This window comes from Carassius carassius, chromosome 8 (genome assembly GCF_963082965.1).
Source record: "Carassius carassius chromosome 8, fCarCar2.1, whole genome shotgun sequence".
Lineage (NCBI taxonomy): Eukaryota > Metazoa > Chordata > Actinopteri > Cypriniformes > Cyprinidae > Carassius > Carassius carassius.
In genome coordinates, this window is record NC_081762.1 from 11239037 (window position 1) to 11256194 (window position 17158).

The window sequence follows — 17158 nt, forward strand, 5'->3', positions numbered from 1 at the left end:
ATTTGAGTCTGCAAATATCCTGTTCAATCAATAAGTCAAATATGTAAATAGAGAAAGAATAAAATAAAAGAAAATATTAATAAGTAATAAACAAAACATAAAACTGAGAAAACAGCACTACGCACGGCAGAAAACCTTTTGTGTGAAATTAATCCAAGAGGCAGAAAGTACAGTAGCATTTCTGAAAGCCGCCCGTCAAAATATCTTTGCCTCTGTCCCCTTGGAACTGTGGCTAATAACCTTGGTTCTCAGACGGTTTATGACACCACACTGCAATTGCCCAAATGCTCCAGACAGAGACAGCTTTTATGGTCGTGTTGCTGAAGCAACAAGGAGGATGTCCCCATAATTAGGCGGATATTCCTCACCGCCTCAAAGGATGCGCCAGCCAGGCCATGTCGCTCTGCAGCGAGCCACCATAAAGCTCAGTCTTTCTATCCCCCTCTCTTCTACTTTATTTCTCTCTGCCACTGTCTTAGTTTATTGCTCTTAGGCTGTCATATATGAACACTACGAGTACAGCCATAAACATTCAGATGATAACTACAAATAGTAGCCTATACTGTCACTGAGACGGTAAAACTGCAAGGTAACAATTATTTCTTCTTATGGTCCGAAGGAGATCTTAAGAAAAATAAGAAAAACAAAAAATTGCTTTTTTATATATAAATGCACATATTGTGCAAGTGTATAGCTTACTCATGCATAAAACATATGTACACAATTATATATTTGAAAAGAAAACGGTGAATGCTACAACAAATATTGCGCCCCTTTAATTATTTAATTTAGTAAATGTAAAAAAAGTAAATATAAAAAATCATAAAGTCATAAAGATGATTTTCTGTATTACAATTAGCCAAACCATATTTTAACCCCAGGATAATGTTAATAACGGTGCAGAGTAGGCTACAACATGGGCGAATAAGGTTATTGTTAAAACGTTATTTCTTAAGCCTGAAAGAGTCTACTTCATAAAGATCACCAATTTCGAGTCCGAAAATGTTTATGAGATTCACCGAGATGGCATGTTCTCCTTTGGGTCAGGCTCACTGTCCGTTTTATTTCTGTGTTCACAGAGTTTGCAGCAAGTGAAAACTTTGGATGATCAAAATGTAGTCAGTACACAATTTGCGTTTAATGAGTCGTTTACATTCCCGAGAGACGGCCGTAAAAGAACGTATTATTGCTTAAAGACGTTCACTAACAACGACGGATGACAATTATATTTGGTGGCAAATCGTATAAATAATTTGGAAACTGGGAGCAGTCACGCTAACATTTTAGCAGTTTTTATATATATATATATATATATATATTTGGTCACACCAAAGTCATTAGGCCAACCTGTAGACTACAACATTCCTCCACAAAAATTAACATGCCATACGAATGGCTTGTCAAAAGCATTTTCTTGTTTAGACCCAAATATTTCATCCTCGCGTGTAGTCCATAACAACTGCAAGCGGAATAATCCACGTTCAGTGTGTATCACGAGCTCTTAATTAAATAATTTCTGTTCGCCAAAAAATGTGTACATTAATCTATGACGAGCACAAACAACCCTTATTTAAAATGTGAATTTCAATGTCCTATATGCTCTCAATAAATGTATACACGTGAATGGTGCCTTGTCACGAACTTGAAGTTAACCGCTGAGAGTCTGTATAAGCTCTCCTATGATCTCATTACTGCAGCTGTAGTATTGTATCTGTTGTTATTTCCTTGCCCTAAAGCAGTGGGTTGGTACTGTAGTACTGCAACCGGTCCCGATTTAGTTTCTTTTCCTTCATCCGCCGGTTCTGGAACCAAATTTTCACTTGGCGATCGGTGAGGTTAAGCATCCTTGAGAGCTGAAGTCGTTTCTCTTTGTTGATGTACACGCTGAAGAAAAATTCCCTCTCGAGCTCGCGGATTTGAAATTTTGTATAGGGACATCTCTTCTTGCGAACCCTGGGTCCACCTTAAAGAAAATGACCAATAAAAAAATGATCATCATTACTCCAAAGGGTTAGATGATTTAAAATAAGATTATTAGGCTATATAGACTATAGAAAAATAAGTTAAATAAGTTAGTAGCCTACAGTATACGCAATGTCTATCTATCTATACATCCATCTATCTATAGCCTACATTATCTATGCAGCTAACTATCTATAGATTGCCATTGTTAAGGTCAATAAATACAAAGACAAATCTAAATCTAAAGTTTATTTAGGCTACAAACAACATATCTTCTATCTAAAGAGTTGCAAAATTTAAAATATAGGCCTACGTTTTTTATAGACTACTATCATATGATAACGTATTTTTACTTAAAAAAATAACATGCATTAATTACCTTAGAATAACTAAGGCGCTTGTGACTTTGACTGTTGTAAGCAATCCTGTGAAATCACCGCGTCCACTTAAATAGATTTTAAAGTTCAAGTTAAAAATGCGCAAGCTTTGAGTCTTTTCATGGCCAATTTCAATTCCAAGCACGTGATTCTCACAGTTTACATGTAGCCTAGGTTTTGTTGGGGAAATCTCAGGCCCTCCATAAAGCTTATACGCTTATAAAACAGCATATAAAAATGTTAACAGGAGAACGCAAGATTGCAAACTTTCTCGCATGACAGTCTCGCTGAGCTCATACTTACTGCTTGCACCACTATTCTTTTCCTCGTTGTTTCCGGAAGAAGACTCGGGGCTACTGGTCTCCTGTCGCTCCTTTCTTTCGGATTCGGAATCCGGAGCGGGCGCTGGCGTTGGCTGTTTGCTGGAGTGCATTTTATCCCTCGCTGTATAGTCGCTGTTCGCTACACTATCCGAACCTCCGTAGGCGGTGTCAAAAAACTGGTCAAATGCTTGAGGAAGAACCCCGTTTCTTCCAACATTGCCATAGAAATTGGACGCGGAGGTCGAGTTCGATGAGTGAAAATACGCAGATGCATTATTCTTGGGGAACATTTCACCAACTGTCGTTGTTGCTGGTAAACACTCCCTGTGTACTATGTCCTCCGACGGATAACACTGAGCCAGTGGACCCCTGTGAGGCCATTTACTGGACGCGTCAATAGCATAGTCTCGGAATGTAACCTCCCTGACGTGCTGTACCTGAGGCAGGTTAGAGGAGTAAGAGTAGGTAACTGGACGAGAAGACGGACTTTGGGAAAGGAAAGAGGGCAACGTGGAGAAATCAGCCCCCGGAACGTAATACGTGCAGCTGGGCAGATACATGTTGGACCCAACGGAAACCCTCTCGTCAAAATCCATCATTGTACCCGTGCAGCTTCTAGCTTGGGCTAGCGAGACCTATACGTAACGCCCACAACATAGCTCTCATGTGCGCGTGCCTTTTACCCGAGTTGTAGGGGTATCCGCGAGGCAGAAATTTTGAGACGTAAGATGACGTGGAAATCCATCTCTATCCAGTCCAACTGAGGCCAGGATCACGTGATCTAGAAAAGAAATGGACAGATCCTCGCTGACTTGTTTTGTTATATTGACATTGAAAGATAATTAATGGCATATCCAAACTGTTTAACGAAGTTCAGACTGAATTACTAATTAATTTCTAATTGGTTTGCCAATAGGCCTAGTTTGTGAAAATTAAAACATTGTCTGTTGCTGAACATAAATCATTTGTACTTTTTTCGACTATGATTTTTAAATGTCGTTTTAAATTTACAAATAGGCTACACGTTATGAAATTACATTCTAAAAAATAAATACAAAGTCTTGCCAAATTAGGCTACTGTAGTCTATTCTTAGAAGTTTGTAAGTCAAAAACACAAGTGTTTGCGACTTAGGCTAAGGCTTGCGAGCGATGAGTACTGTCTATCATAACATCATCGGCATTAAAAAAAGAAAAGAAAATGACTGTGGCTTCTGTAACCCAGACTTCCTATAAAACACTACCCTACATTTAAAAATATTTGCTCTAGGCCTATAGCTTTCAGTCTTTCAGTCTTAGGCCTACGTCTTACATTTTTATTGTCATTATTAAGTTATTTGTATTGACACAAAATGCATATGATGATTAATGATTATGCTTTGATTATCAGAATACATGATTAACTCATTATAATAATTAGGGCATTGCTTCTCCGTTAAAATTTTGCAATACAAAATCATCCTAAATTGAATTCACACGATGAACAAGCTATACATTCAGAAAGTAAGTTTTTTTTTTTTTTTTTTACTTGCGCTGGAATTAAGTAGCCTACTATAGAAAACAGTTTGAGTTTTGAACGTCGGGAGAATAAATGAGTTTGGTTTTTAAACCTGGATTAAGCCGTAGGCCTATAGGCCTCACTTTTCCACAATACATAACCCTTAAACCCCTTGCACCCTTAGTGCCTCCGAGGAACGCACAGGGAGGTCTAAGATATTGTGATGATATGATTCCTTTATGCTTATAAGTTCTCCACGATAATTAGCACAATGATAAGCTACAACCCAAAATCGGTGGCCCCAAGACGCTCCTCCTCTTTGTCAACTCAAGACAAATTCTGCGCCATGTGCTGCAAAGCTTTCAGCAGTAATTTGGGGACACAAAGGAAACCTGTGATGGGTAACTGGAAAGCAGAGATTTTAATGCAATTTGTAACTTCTAAATCACAAAAAATACACAAAATAATAAAAGAGGAACATGGATTACAATATGAATATACGAATATAATGCCATATTAATATATACAACCATTTTTAAATATAGGCCTATGTTATGCAAAGTAAGAGATTGAATCATATAACCTGCTTTTATATAACGTTATATAATCTCATTCGTTTTCTTTCTTTTTTTTCGTTCCACAGTGTATCCATGTCTAGTCTGGCGTTGCAGCCGACACCCAGGGAGCTCAGGTTTACCGCAGACTTGGCTGTGCGGTCGACTTCAAGTTCGGGGAGGGGGGCGGGCTACCGCCCACCGAGCAAGTCTGAAAAAGAGAATGAACAACAAACGCCACGCAAGCCACTCCATGCCCCGGATGGAGTTTCACAAACTTCGCTTTCACATTAGGGAACTTTACAAAGGAAAGACAAAAAACAATATAATGTGACAAGTAGGAAAAACAGGCACTTGGAGAAAAAACGAAAAAAAAAAAACGAACGAAACCTCCGCATACACATAATGCCTGCATAGCCTCTCTCACACACGCCTGAGTAAATATATCACACACAGCAACATGCAGTTTTTAAACAATTATAACCGTAAATATATCAGAAGAATATCTAATATGAAGCTAAATAATATTTTATTTGTGCAAAAATTTTTTTATTTTTTTGCATCCAATCTGTTTGTATGTGGAATGTCCATTCACCAGCTACAGTGTGAATATAACTTGTACGACTAAGCTGACTTGTTTTCATACAACGCACAACAGAAGCTATTTGTTTGGAACCATGTGCTTTATTAAACATGTTCGAGCTCGTTTGGGAATTAATGGACTGCTAGTAGTCACAAATTAGATTACAAATGATACGAATGCGTGCAGCTATAACGATAATTTATATTAGCTACAATTACACAGCAATTTTTTAAAGCGAGATTGAAATACAACAGTGTAAGGTAGCTACACAGTAAATAACAATAATGATAAACAAAATAAATAATGTTAGGTGGCTGCATAGGCCTAATGTCATTAAGACTTTGTTAAGTCCAATGAGGATAAAACGAAAAAATAAATAAATGTAACAAAATTTAGCAAGATGGAAAAATACCAAACGTTTTTTACCAAATTTTTAATTAAATTATAAAAACCTCTCAAACTGGTATGAGAACGTGTGCTGTCCCCCAAAAAACAACTAGGCCTACAAGGGACTTTATTTCACGTAAGCCTATTAGTAACTTTCTTTGATGGACTAGTATTAGTTTGAAGTTGAGGCGTAATTCAAAGTCTTACTGGAAGTTAAGTGACCGGCAAAAAAATCTGTATTTTGAGTCACTTTTTAAATAAATGTTTATTGTCTAATATTTTTTTTATAGTGCACGACAATTCAGGGATTGACTGAGAATGCAATAAAATCATGCCTTAAATAGTATTTACATGCACGTTTAACTATTTGTTTACAAATGTAAAAGCAAAAACAACTATTAGGCTAACTCCCGAGATTTCAAGAGTGCGCATTGTTGACTGGTGTTTTGCAAGTTTAAGACATCAACTAAAAGAGCTATAACCATGAACAAATGTATGTAGGTTATTTGGCAATGTTATTTTTGACTTGAACAAAATCAGTTAGCCTAAATAACTTGCTATCACATGAATCACATTTAGGTCATTTTTCTGTTTGAATTTCACATTTATACTGATCAAATATAAGACTTCTTTGTATTTATCTCTACCATCTACATCCTTCACCGTTAGAAGTGTGTTGGTTACTTAAAATTATCGGACCAAGTCGTGCTTTGAAAAATAGCCCGATTAATGAGATCACAAATGTAGGCTATTGTAACTTCATAAAACCAACAAGAGGGGAAAAAAGCAGATATACTAATTAAACAAAACCAGCATAACTTGTGGAATAGCCTACAGAAATTAAGGTATAAAAATGGAATTTAAAAAAAGTCATTTATTGTATTAACGATGCATAATCAAACGCATTATTAGAAAATGGCAAGAAACGGTTATCAAATTTATTTATTTTTCCTAAAAAAAAACAAAAAAACAGGCTAAAACAGATATACACTTGAGATATTGTCTGTGGCCTTGGCTTTCATTGTCTAGAGGACCACCCCGAGGTTTAACCCCTTTTAACGGCGCACAGAATGAAACCTGAGAGAAAAGCTGCGCCATTTTACTAGTCATTCACAAAACCCGAAATCACATTCCGACATTCTCTCATGAAACATTCAGTTGTTTGAGCCAAGCTAAGTATCGCCCAAGTATAAATAAAAGGATTTTTTTAATTCAAACTTAGCCTATTGAATAATTTTTATTTTATTGTAGGCCTATTTTATATTTATTTTTAATTGCAGTTTTCTGTTTTCTATCAATTCAGACAACATGCCAAATCGTAAAACTATGGTTTTCTATGGGCTAGAACAATTCACATTAAAATAAACAAATCATTGTTTCTAGTTATAACAGTTCCTAATTAATATGTAACCTACAATAGTTGAATTCGGACTGGTCGTTAGCTAACCGACAACAACGAAATATAAAGAAAAGAAAAATGAAATAGCCAACAAAGAAAAAAATGATTTCCCCCCAGGAAAGAATTGCATGTGCTATTCTATTTTTGTTCTTAAGATGGCGCCAGAAACCAGATTTACTAATGAGCACAGGATTCGTGAATGGTCCAAATGCGTTCACTCTCTCCGGACTACGTGCGCGCACTGGAGACATTACGTCAACACAACAGATCTCCCTCACACACACAAACACACAAGACGGCGGAGAAAACTGAAACGTGCGTTTGGAATGCCCAAGCACATAACCATTGTCAGTTCTTTGGCTTATTATTATTTGAATATTGTGACTCTCAAATAGACGGAGAAGCTATGATCTAATATTAATGTGGATGTGTATGGAGATACAAAAAAACCCTGAAATCCTTTTAGATAATAATAATAATAATAACCCATTGTAATGGAAATACAAAGTAGACAGTCGTTACAAGGAATTATATTAACAGACCATGGAAGTTGTGAGATAGGCTAAATATAGGCAAAAACATGGTTTCCTTGACACCAGGATGGTATAATTTCCCCTAAAACTTTTAATTTTACTTTCATAACTGTGCCAACAAAGAGCTAAACAAATTAAGGTTTAAATAATTTTTATAATTAGTCTATATGTTTTGCCTATACAGACTAGTCGATTTTGTCTGCGATAATGCGTAGCAGTTTGAACAGTCAGCAGAATTTAAATTTTACCGTTGTATTCCCATCTTGATAAAAAAAAAAAACTAAATTTAGGTGATCATTATATTTATATGTAGCAAATCAAAGCTTCTTGCTGAGGAAAGCTGAAATAAAGAAATAAAAAGGCTTTTCACATGCTTGTCTGATCGTGAGCGTGTGGCTTCTACAAATATTGTAACACCCCATCAAACTCATGATATGACTAAAAACAAAGTACTCCAAAAGCTATAGCTATATATATATATATATATATATATATATATATATATAGCTATATATATATATATAAATACAAAAAATACAATACAAAACATGGCGCTTTTTTAAAAAGATTGATATTGAGCCAGGTCAGCTTAAACGACAGAGGCTTGATAAACACACGATGTTCTCCAGGGAATCTTACTTGTAGACGTATCGTCATGTGTAATTTGAATAAATTAACATTTATCTATAAGACCTAATTTTACAAATTTTTATTTCTCAATCAATCGGCAATTTACATTTTTAATGTAGCCTATGTAAAATATCTATGTAATCGTACATGAACTTAGCACTCATAATCGTAGGCTACATTGCTTATTGATAATTGTCATAACCTAATCAACAAGCAATGTAAACATATCCGGTCTATCTCAACAACAAAACAGGCAAAACTTTATTGTTAATAATACAGTGGTAAAAATGTATAAAAAAAATTCTGTGTTTGTATATATATATATATATATATATATATATATATATATATATATATATATATATATATATATATATATATATATATATATATATATATATATATATATATATATAAAATTGTTTGAGTTTTTTTTTTTTTTTGCATTTTTGCTTTCTTATTATTATTTTATATTATTTACCTATATACATACGCCTACGATGTGGAATATAACTTCTAAAACAAGGCAAACGTAAATGAATTAGTTATACATTGATGCATAACAGATTACTGTGTGTGATTCAATTTGTAAAATTATTTATTTTTTGGCTTTATATATATATATTAATAATTAACATGCCCATGACCAGCCGCTTCACTTACAAATGGACATCAGAAGATGGCGCAATTGCTCTATCACACGGCTGAAGTATGCAGTCCCCTAGTTTTCGCAGGCACTCGAGAACAAATCCAAAATGCATCATTTCTTGTTTAAGTCTATGGACAAGAACAAAAAGTGTATATTCACGAAGACACATATTTTACTGTCCATAAAGTTTTGGACACCATCCAAACAGGTTAATTACTTGCTAGCAAGCCTACTACATTTACAAAGAGCTACTCATGTTAAATTCGATTCAATGTTCTAGTTTAGTATTATTGCCATATTAATTGATAATATTATCGTGTGGTTTGATGTTGCCATACTGAAGTGTAAATTATTTCGTCGCATACATATTTTTCTTATGAATGGTTTATTAGGAGGGGTTTGCGCAACACTATACAACGACAAAACACACTTACGGTACTCTTTAACACACAAGTCTAAAGTGAAGGGTATATTATTTTGGCACAAATATAACCACATATTGTACATGGCTTGGACAGGCTCCATGCCTCATATTCTCCAGCATGAGACGAAATTTCATGAGATTTCAAGCAAATTATAATTTCAGTTATAATCGACACTGGAGGTGGCGAAAGAAAAGTCGTACCACACTGTAAAAGAGTTACAGTATCACAATTTCAATATCCAATGTATTTCTCTCCACAAGATATTTTGGTGAGCAGAAAATAATCTCAACAAACGAACTTATCTTTTGGCTCTCTTTGTCCTGAGTTGGTATTATGGCCATACACCGTTTGCAGCCAATAAATGACGCACCGCATCACCAACAACCCTCCCCGGCCCAAAGTGATCACTTCAAAGCGGTAGTCCAAGGGGTAGAAAACAATTCGTTAAAACGTCTATAATTTCATCGCTTTGAGTGTGTGTGGACCATCGCTGTTCAAAATTGTTCACTTGCATTTACACAGAGCAAAGCTAACTGTTGCTTTTTAATTTGTTGACGACTTTTTTCTCCTTTACCCGTCGGTTCTGGAACCAGATAGTAACCTGTCGTTCGGACAGGTTGGTCTGAGCGGATATCCGCCTGCGTTTGTCCTTGGTGATAAACTTGTTTGCGGCATACTCCCTTTCGAGCTCCTTCAGCTGCACCTTGGTGTATGGAACACGTTTCTTCCTCCCGCGGCGAAAAGAACTACCGTCTGCCCCTCCGTGAGACACTACCTCTGAAGATACAAATGACAATAAAAGTATTCAAATATGTTTAAGGATAATAGTTTAAGGGTGTTTTGTTATATACGCAACATGGACATAGTGCTTTGGCAGCTATTAGAAATGTATTAAATATGTGGAATGTTTGTTTGTTTCTTATTCTGGCATTAGCCTCACCTGGTATAGACGACTTCCAGACGTTTCCCGTCTGTGGCTGCTCTTTGGTGCAGTAGACCTGCCCGTTCCAGCCACTAGCTGTGATAGCCCACGGTTGGTAACTCTCCATTGGTAATAAGGACTCATGCCGGGTCTCTGCAGGCCCGCTCATTGCCTGGACTACGGGGACATCCAGATAGCTTGGAACCGGCTGATACGGGCTCGAGGCGTAGCTCGAGTAGAAGGCAAACTCTTTGGCGCGTGAGGTGGTGTAATCGTCGCCTGTAGAAGCGGACGTGTCCATGTATTTTTCCCCGTAAGGTGAGACAGAGGAGGGGGACTGGGCGCATGTCTTCACACCTCCACCGGCCCCGTGGTGGTGGGACATTCGGCAAGGATAGTATCCACCGCCACCGAAATATCCGTAGGAAATTGAAGCGCTGGCTGAACCCTGGACGGCTGCGCAGGGGCTGCATTGCTTCCCAGGCTCACCCGCTCCAGCGGCAGCCACTTCGCTTGACGGATAAGCAGCGCTGGGAGCAAGAGAGGCAGGGTGAGCCATCAAATTTCTGCACGGGCTCGACGAGAAGTTACCTCCCGTGAACCCTTCCATATTCTTGCCGGTGTCGTCCAAGCCGCCACCGTTATCATATAGAAACATGACCGGGTCAATCCAGCGCGGGCGGAGAAGCAGTGACGTTGTCATAGCCCGTCGGACATAGAGACGTATGGCTCTTTTTTGAGAAGCCCCGAGACTGAAAAAGAGGAGATAGGCGATTCCACGAGAGTCAAGCGACTCTGACGCACCATGCGCAGAACCAGAACCACGACTTGATTGGCTCAAAACTGGTCATGTGATATGTAAACGAGGACTATAATCAGCTCAAGTGCTAACAATTAGACCGAGAACAAATCCAGTGATGTGAGATGACAATCTGTCAAATGATTCCATCCATTTCGAGATGCTCTAAAAGGTGAAGGGGATGCGTAAGTAAATAAACGAAAAAATAAAAAAATGCTGTGGTCCTTCATGAGATTTCATGTATCCACTTTACTAAAAGCCTAAAACAAATGCTGCATTAGTGTTTTGTTATTTAAAAATAGCTCTTGGCGCTGGAGTAAACACTGGACGAATAGTTGTAAGCGAATAAGATCATTCCAGTTAATTTTTGCAAACATCCAAGTTTGAGTGCCATTTGTGAGTTGCTGCCATTGTGTAGTCCTTGGTGGCCCTTCAATCAACTTAAAGATTAAGGTTTCAGTAGAATTTTTTTATTATTATTATTATCATTATTATGATGATTATTGTGCCTCTGTTAACTGCTTAAAAAGGGGTTAGCAATTACGTAATCGTCAAAATTAAAAGTTATTTAAATGTTTTAACAATTTCTATACATCCTCAAACATTATGCTTGCGTTCACTCACCAAATTGAAAGCGTTGTATGTCTTATGATGCAATACAAGTGCTCTAAAGCATGCCAGGTGTGCCCTTTAACAGTTAACAACGAAATCTACAGGTTATTTTCACGATACTTAGAAAATTGGTTGCAAGTAATGGCAGTTAAAGAAAAAGGTCAAATTTCGGAACGTGGCATGAAGTCCTGCTGCGGCGGCTTCCGTTTTGTTTACAAGATGCGGAGACAAAGAACACCCCCTGTTTTCGTCTGTGCAATTTACGCGCGGGGCTGACGCGTCTGCAGGCCAAGGTCAAGTTGAAAGTTGCCGTCTGGCCGCCACACTATGCCTGTTGGCCTATTCAGGCTTTGATGGCCAGCCTAAAGCTTACAAAAGAGAAGAGTCGAATGGTGAGAAATCTTTGGTGGATGAGATACGTCACAGAAGCCTTTTACTTTTACTGGCCAGCCACATTGTATGAAAACTATTAGCGAATCTATGAAGAATATTATACAATTTAACACCCTTTACATTCAATTTTGTATTTTAACCAGTTAGATATGGGTTAGAATGCAGCTAACTGTTTTTTGTTTTTGTTTTTTTGGGAAGGAAACCATGTATTTAGGTACGAATGTTGAAGTGTCAAACTAAACAGTATTGTTTTGTATGGGCGCCGTGTTTTCTAACTGCTCCAATGCGGGAACAAAAATCAGCACACTCTCTATTTCTGATGTTGCAGGAAAATTTAGATTTTTTTTTCCTGCAGAAATTTCGAACAATATCAAGCTGCAGTACAAACCGCTTATGTTAAATGTAATTATACATTTTAAATAATGCTGATTCATAAAACAACACACTGAATTCGAAGAACACTAACATGAGTAGTTTTGTTTAAAAATAAAGTAAGAAGTCTAATTTCTTCCTGATTTGTAAACTAAGATATCTTTTCTTGTCTGGGTAGCTCGGACATTGGCTGTTTGCTGGTAGAATACTACACAATTGCGTGCATGTAAAACATTTCGCGCTGTTTCAAAGACTATGCACAACAAGAAATATAGGCCTACAAGAGAGGTTGGCAATCAAATGATTTATTATAGCAAATCATATAATTTAAATAAATACATTTTTATGTATGATTATTCTTTTATACTAAAAGTAATGAATAGCATTAATAAATGTTATGACAATGCAATACACACAATTAAAAGTGAACTTATGTCTTTATCTGTTTGAACCACAACAATGCCACAAGAGTCTGCAGAATACACATTCACTTTATGCATTAGAAAATAAATTGGCAAATTAAAAATAAGCATTTTGACCTAGAGAAACACACAGCAGGGGTTACATTATTATAATATTAAAAAATAATAATATCGTACTATTTCACGCTGTATAGTGACCTGTAATTAAGGTTTAACAACAATTTTCAGAAAAATTAGCTTAATATTGTGGGGTGAGCATACCGTAATATTATTTTTTAACATGAATTTCCAAAATAGTATTTTTTAAATAATAAATATTAGAAAATAAAACCTATAACCGCAAACAACATTTGTCTTTTAGCGATACTGGAGAATAATAATAAGGCCGCATGGGCATTACCAACTATACTGGGAAAAAATATTATAGAAAAATTGACAATAATTATTAATAAATTAATAAAAAATATATTAATATATAAAAGAGCCTAAATTAATTTTAATAGCCTATTTGGCTGTAGATGAACGAAGCACTGAATCAAACAAGTTGGAAATTGTTGGGAAAAGTTGGAAGTTGGAAAAAGTGCATTTCATAAGGAGACTTGGGCACTAAACATCGGTAGTTTAACATTTCTTTTTCAATATATTAATCAATAAGTGTTTAGTTAAAACAACAAAAAAAAATGTTAAATAATGGTTCATTGACATGAGATTAAAATATTTTCTCGATTAGAATATACAACAGTGCTGCCTTTTAATTTGTAGGCCTATCTAGGTTGCTTTGTTGCCCATGTACAAATAATGGTAGCCTATTTAACGAATGCCAAAAACGAATCAACAGTAATGATGCAAAAAAATAAAAAATAAAATAAGAATAAAATATTCAAAGCAAATGCAATTTTTTATCTAATTTATGAGTAAAAAGAACACTGCAAATTTAAAATTAGCATATATATATATATATATATATATATATATATATATATATATATATATATATATATATATATATATATATAGCTATATATATATAGCCTATTATTTACACTGTGTAATTTAAATAGCCGCAGAAAATCATGGCGATGTTTAAAGATGAACCCTTAATGACTAATCCTAGTGAATTTATATGAAAAAAAAAGTCTGTAAAGAAGCCAAAAATTCAAAGAAGGCAGTGATCAGCATTTAAAACAGACACTTCTTAGCTAGCGCATGAGTTAAGGACGAATTAAAAAAAAACATTTATTAAATACAAAGTTAATAACAATTGGCGCTACTAAATATAATAAGACTTGATATTTTTATAAATGGAACCAAAGTGCACGTTTTGACATTTGATTCTACTAGCTAAGTAAGATAAGCGTCCTTTAGTTGGCCACTGGATCACTGCAGACGTGTGGTAGAAGTTGTTGTTTACACAATATACCTTTTGTGCAATAGTTCTGTTTAAAGAGAAGGCTAAGCTATTAAATTAATACACATTTCTGCTAACAGTGGTCAAAGAAAAATCGCCCTCTGAAATATTTAAAATGGGGAGGTGGCTACGACATTCTGTCCTCGCCATGGTCAAGTTCAAGTTGGGCTCAGCTGTTAAACATCTAGCGGAAGTTTGGTAAGCACTATGGGTAAGCAGTATGAGCGGATCTGGTACAGTCGGCGCGTGATAGATCTAAATTACCCTCTGATCTGTCCTCACACCGATTTACGGAAACCGCAACATCTTATGAGTCTATTATGTTATTGTAAGCCCACTAGACCTGACAAGGAAAAAGATTTGTCAGTAAGAAACCACAATAAACTAGAGCTCAGGTTTAGTTACGTGATCCTATTTTACAAAGAAAAGATCACCTAAATCAACCCTGTTAACCAAAGAGGAAACACTGTACACTGGAAGTGAAATAATTTGTCAGTATTCAACAAAAAATTTTGATTTTTTTTTTTTTTGAGTAGGCTAGTCCAAATATGATGCTTGTCTGCACCACTAAACGAATTACTGGTTAATAGGCCTACAGGTGATAGTACACCTGTTTCACACTGAAAGCGAATGCAAATGACAAAATGGATATCGCTAAGTAATCTTCGTGAAAGAAAAATAATTGGGAATATACTAAATAAAATGGTAAACGTAGGCCTATATAAAAATGTGTCAGACAAGGAAGCCAGTCGTAAATACAGAACCAGAGTATCATTATTAATAGATAACTGAGGAGAATAACCCTTGTAAAATGCAAGAATATTATCAGGTGTTTGTGGAAGGAGCGACATACAGTTTGGGAGTAATATATGAAATGAATATATTCAAGGAGGTCTACCCCACAAAATCATCGATATAGCGAATTTGTCCGTTTAATTTAAAGACTTGACTGTACAAAATGTACAGGATGCAGTAAATGTGCCTGAGCTTTCCCGGAGAGAATTACAAATGAATGTTTAAAGTTCAAGGACGCCTGAAAGGACCGCCCACAAAAAAGGTTTATTGGCGGTGTAGGAATGTACACAAAATAAGACGCAAGGAATGTGAATGAGGGTCCACATTTGTGAGCCCAAACATAGTGATTTAGTCAAATAAAATAAAATAGCTTTATTAACAATTTTACTCAATTAGGTTTGTTTATACCTTTTATTCCTCATTGTATTAGCTTATAGATTGGACGGCACCTCTTTATTGAAATTCAAAGTATACCAAAGTATTAGCGCAGTTTTATATAGAAAAAAATGGATGCATTAATACATAATTATCTTTATGCAAGTTAAAAAGGGTCCACGAAAGACAAATAAACATTACAAAACCACAGCTAAGCAAAATCTGGTTAATAAGGAATTAATAACATTCTGAAAACATTTTAAACACATTATAAAGTTCTGCAGTACCAAGAGTGACAACTAGTTTAAGTCCTGATGTTTCATTAACATCTAACCCCATTACACTGACCAAACAAATGAGAATAAACAAAGTACAGCAACAATTAAAACAATATTAGGTTACCTATTGAGAAACACAACAACAGAGTAAAATACTCTGGTCATAGAAAGTACATAAGTACACAAAGCCTCAAAAACAGCCTCTAGAAAAGGACATGAAAACATGACTGCCACAAGCTGAAAGGTTGTCCCCACATTGTGATCAATACAGAAGACATAACTGCATTTTCTGACAAAATCCACAAAACACAGGGACATCCTGTGAATGTTTTAAAAGATACACTGCACATCTGACAACCTTTACACAAGCACTGCTGTGCAATATTGTATGTCTTCCTGTCATAATAAGACTACTGAATCAGTCTCCTTAATTACACTTTATGCTCATCACAATAAAATTATTTTCATTTTAAGTTTCCCCTTCTATGAAGAATTAATTAGAATTACATGCACACTTCATATTTCTTAGTTGAATTGTTCGTTCTAGCTACCTATTTAGTCTACATTTACGCATTTTTGAAACCAGGACGCAGGTTGCTAGTGCTGTAACTAACTTGCGCTACAGGGAAGCTACTCTGCACTCATTTTATTTTACATTTTGTGCACTACTCATATTTTTTTTGTTAACATTAATTTTTAGTTGCATCATCAGTTTACTTCAAATATATTATTTTATGATATCTCACAGGTTCTCGTTATAGGTAGCTATGCCTCAAATGTTTTTGGAAGACTAATGTCGGTTTTTCCTTGTCAATAAGGAACACCAGAGAGAGAGAGAGAGAGAGAGAGAGAGAGAAAGAGAGAGAGAGAGAGAAAGAGAGAGAGAGAGAGAGAGAGAGAAAGAGAGAGAGAGAGAGAGAGAGAGAGAGAGAGAGAGAGAGAGAGAGAGAGAGCGCTCTTATGTCTTCCAACAGACGAGGGCGCACGAGGACAGCTTTGATGATGGTGTCACAGCGGCCACACAAATAGAGCGTCTGACGTCACTCTCCAACATGCGTGTCCCATCCACTCAAGGCGGTTGTGTTTAGAAGCGCTTGTAAAACGTCCCCGGATTTCCCATACGCTAAACGAGAGAAGAAGAACATGGACGAAGACTGATCAGAAATGAGAAGATGGTAGTGAAGTAGGGCATAGGTCTTTAAGATAAAACACACACACGCACACACACACCAACAAAAAAAATAAATAAAAAAAAATAATAATAATTAAAATCACAACATAAAAAAATACTCTAGCCTACTAATTAACTCTTAACCTGCCTGCTTTCTCTCTGACCACTTGCTTTCTGTAGAAAGAAATAGGCTACATTAGCATTTAATTAGCCTCTTTTAATGATGGTAGCCGAATTAAAACTATTGATTTTTAATGAAAAGATTTGGGCTTATTTTCGGCAAACGTCTCTTGT

General features: G+C 36.0%; 2 protein-coding genes across 2 annotated transcripts; both read right to left on the reverse strand.

Annotated features, from left to right (window-relative positions):
• Positions 1 to 1306: 1306 nt before the first annotated feature.
• Positions 1307 to 3366, reverse strand: LOC132144706 (homeobox protein Hox-A11a). Its single transcript, XM_059555257.1, has 2 exons — positions 2643 to 3366; positions 1307 to 1963 (listed from the first exon to the last, which is right to left on the reverse strand). The coding sequence occupies exons 1-2, from the start codon at positions 3259 to 3261 to the stop codon at positions 1731 to 1733; spliced, it is 852 nt and encodes a 283-aa protein (XP_059411240.1). The 5' UTR covers positions 3262 to 3366; the 3' UTR covers positions 1307 to 1730.
• Positions 3367 to 8865: 5499 nt separating this feature from the next.
• On the reverse strand, positions 8866 to 11019 carry LOC132144707 (homeobox protein Hox-A13a). The gene is made up of 2 exons (XM_059555258.1): positions 10258 to 11019; positions 8866 to 10094 (listed from the first exon to the last, which is right to left on the reverse strand). Exons 1-2 carry the CDS (start codon positions 10940 to 10942, stop codon positions 9847 to 9849), a joined length of 933 nt encoding a protein of 310 aa, XP_059411241.1. The 5' UTR covers positions 10943 to 11019; the 3' UTR covers positions 8866 to 9846.
• Positions 11020 to 17158: the final 6139 nt, after the last annotated feature.

Bases quoted from the DNA above. Each gene is read 5' to 3' on its own strand.
- LOC132144706 (XM_059555257.1), bottom strand. From the start codon at position 3,261: ATGATGGATTTTGACGAGAGGGTTTCCGTTGGGTCCAACATGTATCTG. The intron at 1,964-2,642 runs GTAAGTATGAGC...ATTTTCTTTAAG, and splicing joins AAAGAATAGTGGTGCAAGCA to GTGGACCCAGGGTTCGCAAG.
- LOC132144707 (XM_059555258.1), bottom strand. From the start codon at position 10,942: ATGACAACGTCACTGCTTCTCCGCCCGCGCTGGATTGACCCGGTCATG. The intron at 10,095-10,257 runs GTGAGGCTAATG...TTGTATCTTCAG, and splicing joins CTGGAAGTCGTCTATACCAG to AGGTAGTGTCTCACGGAGGG.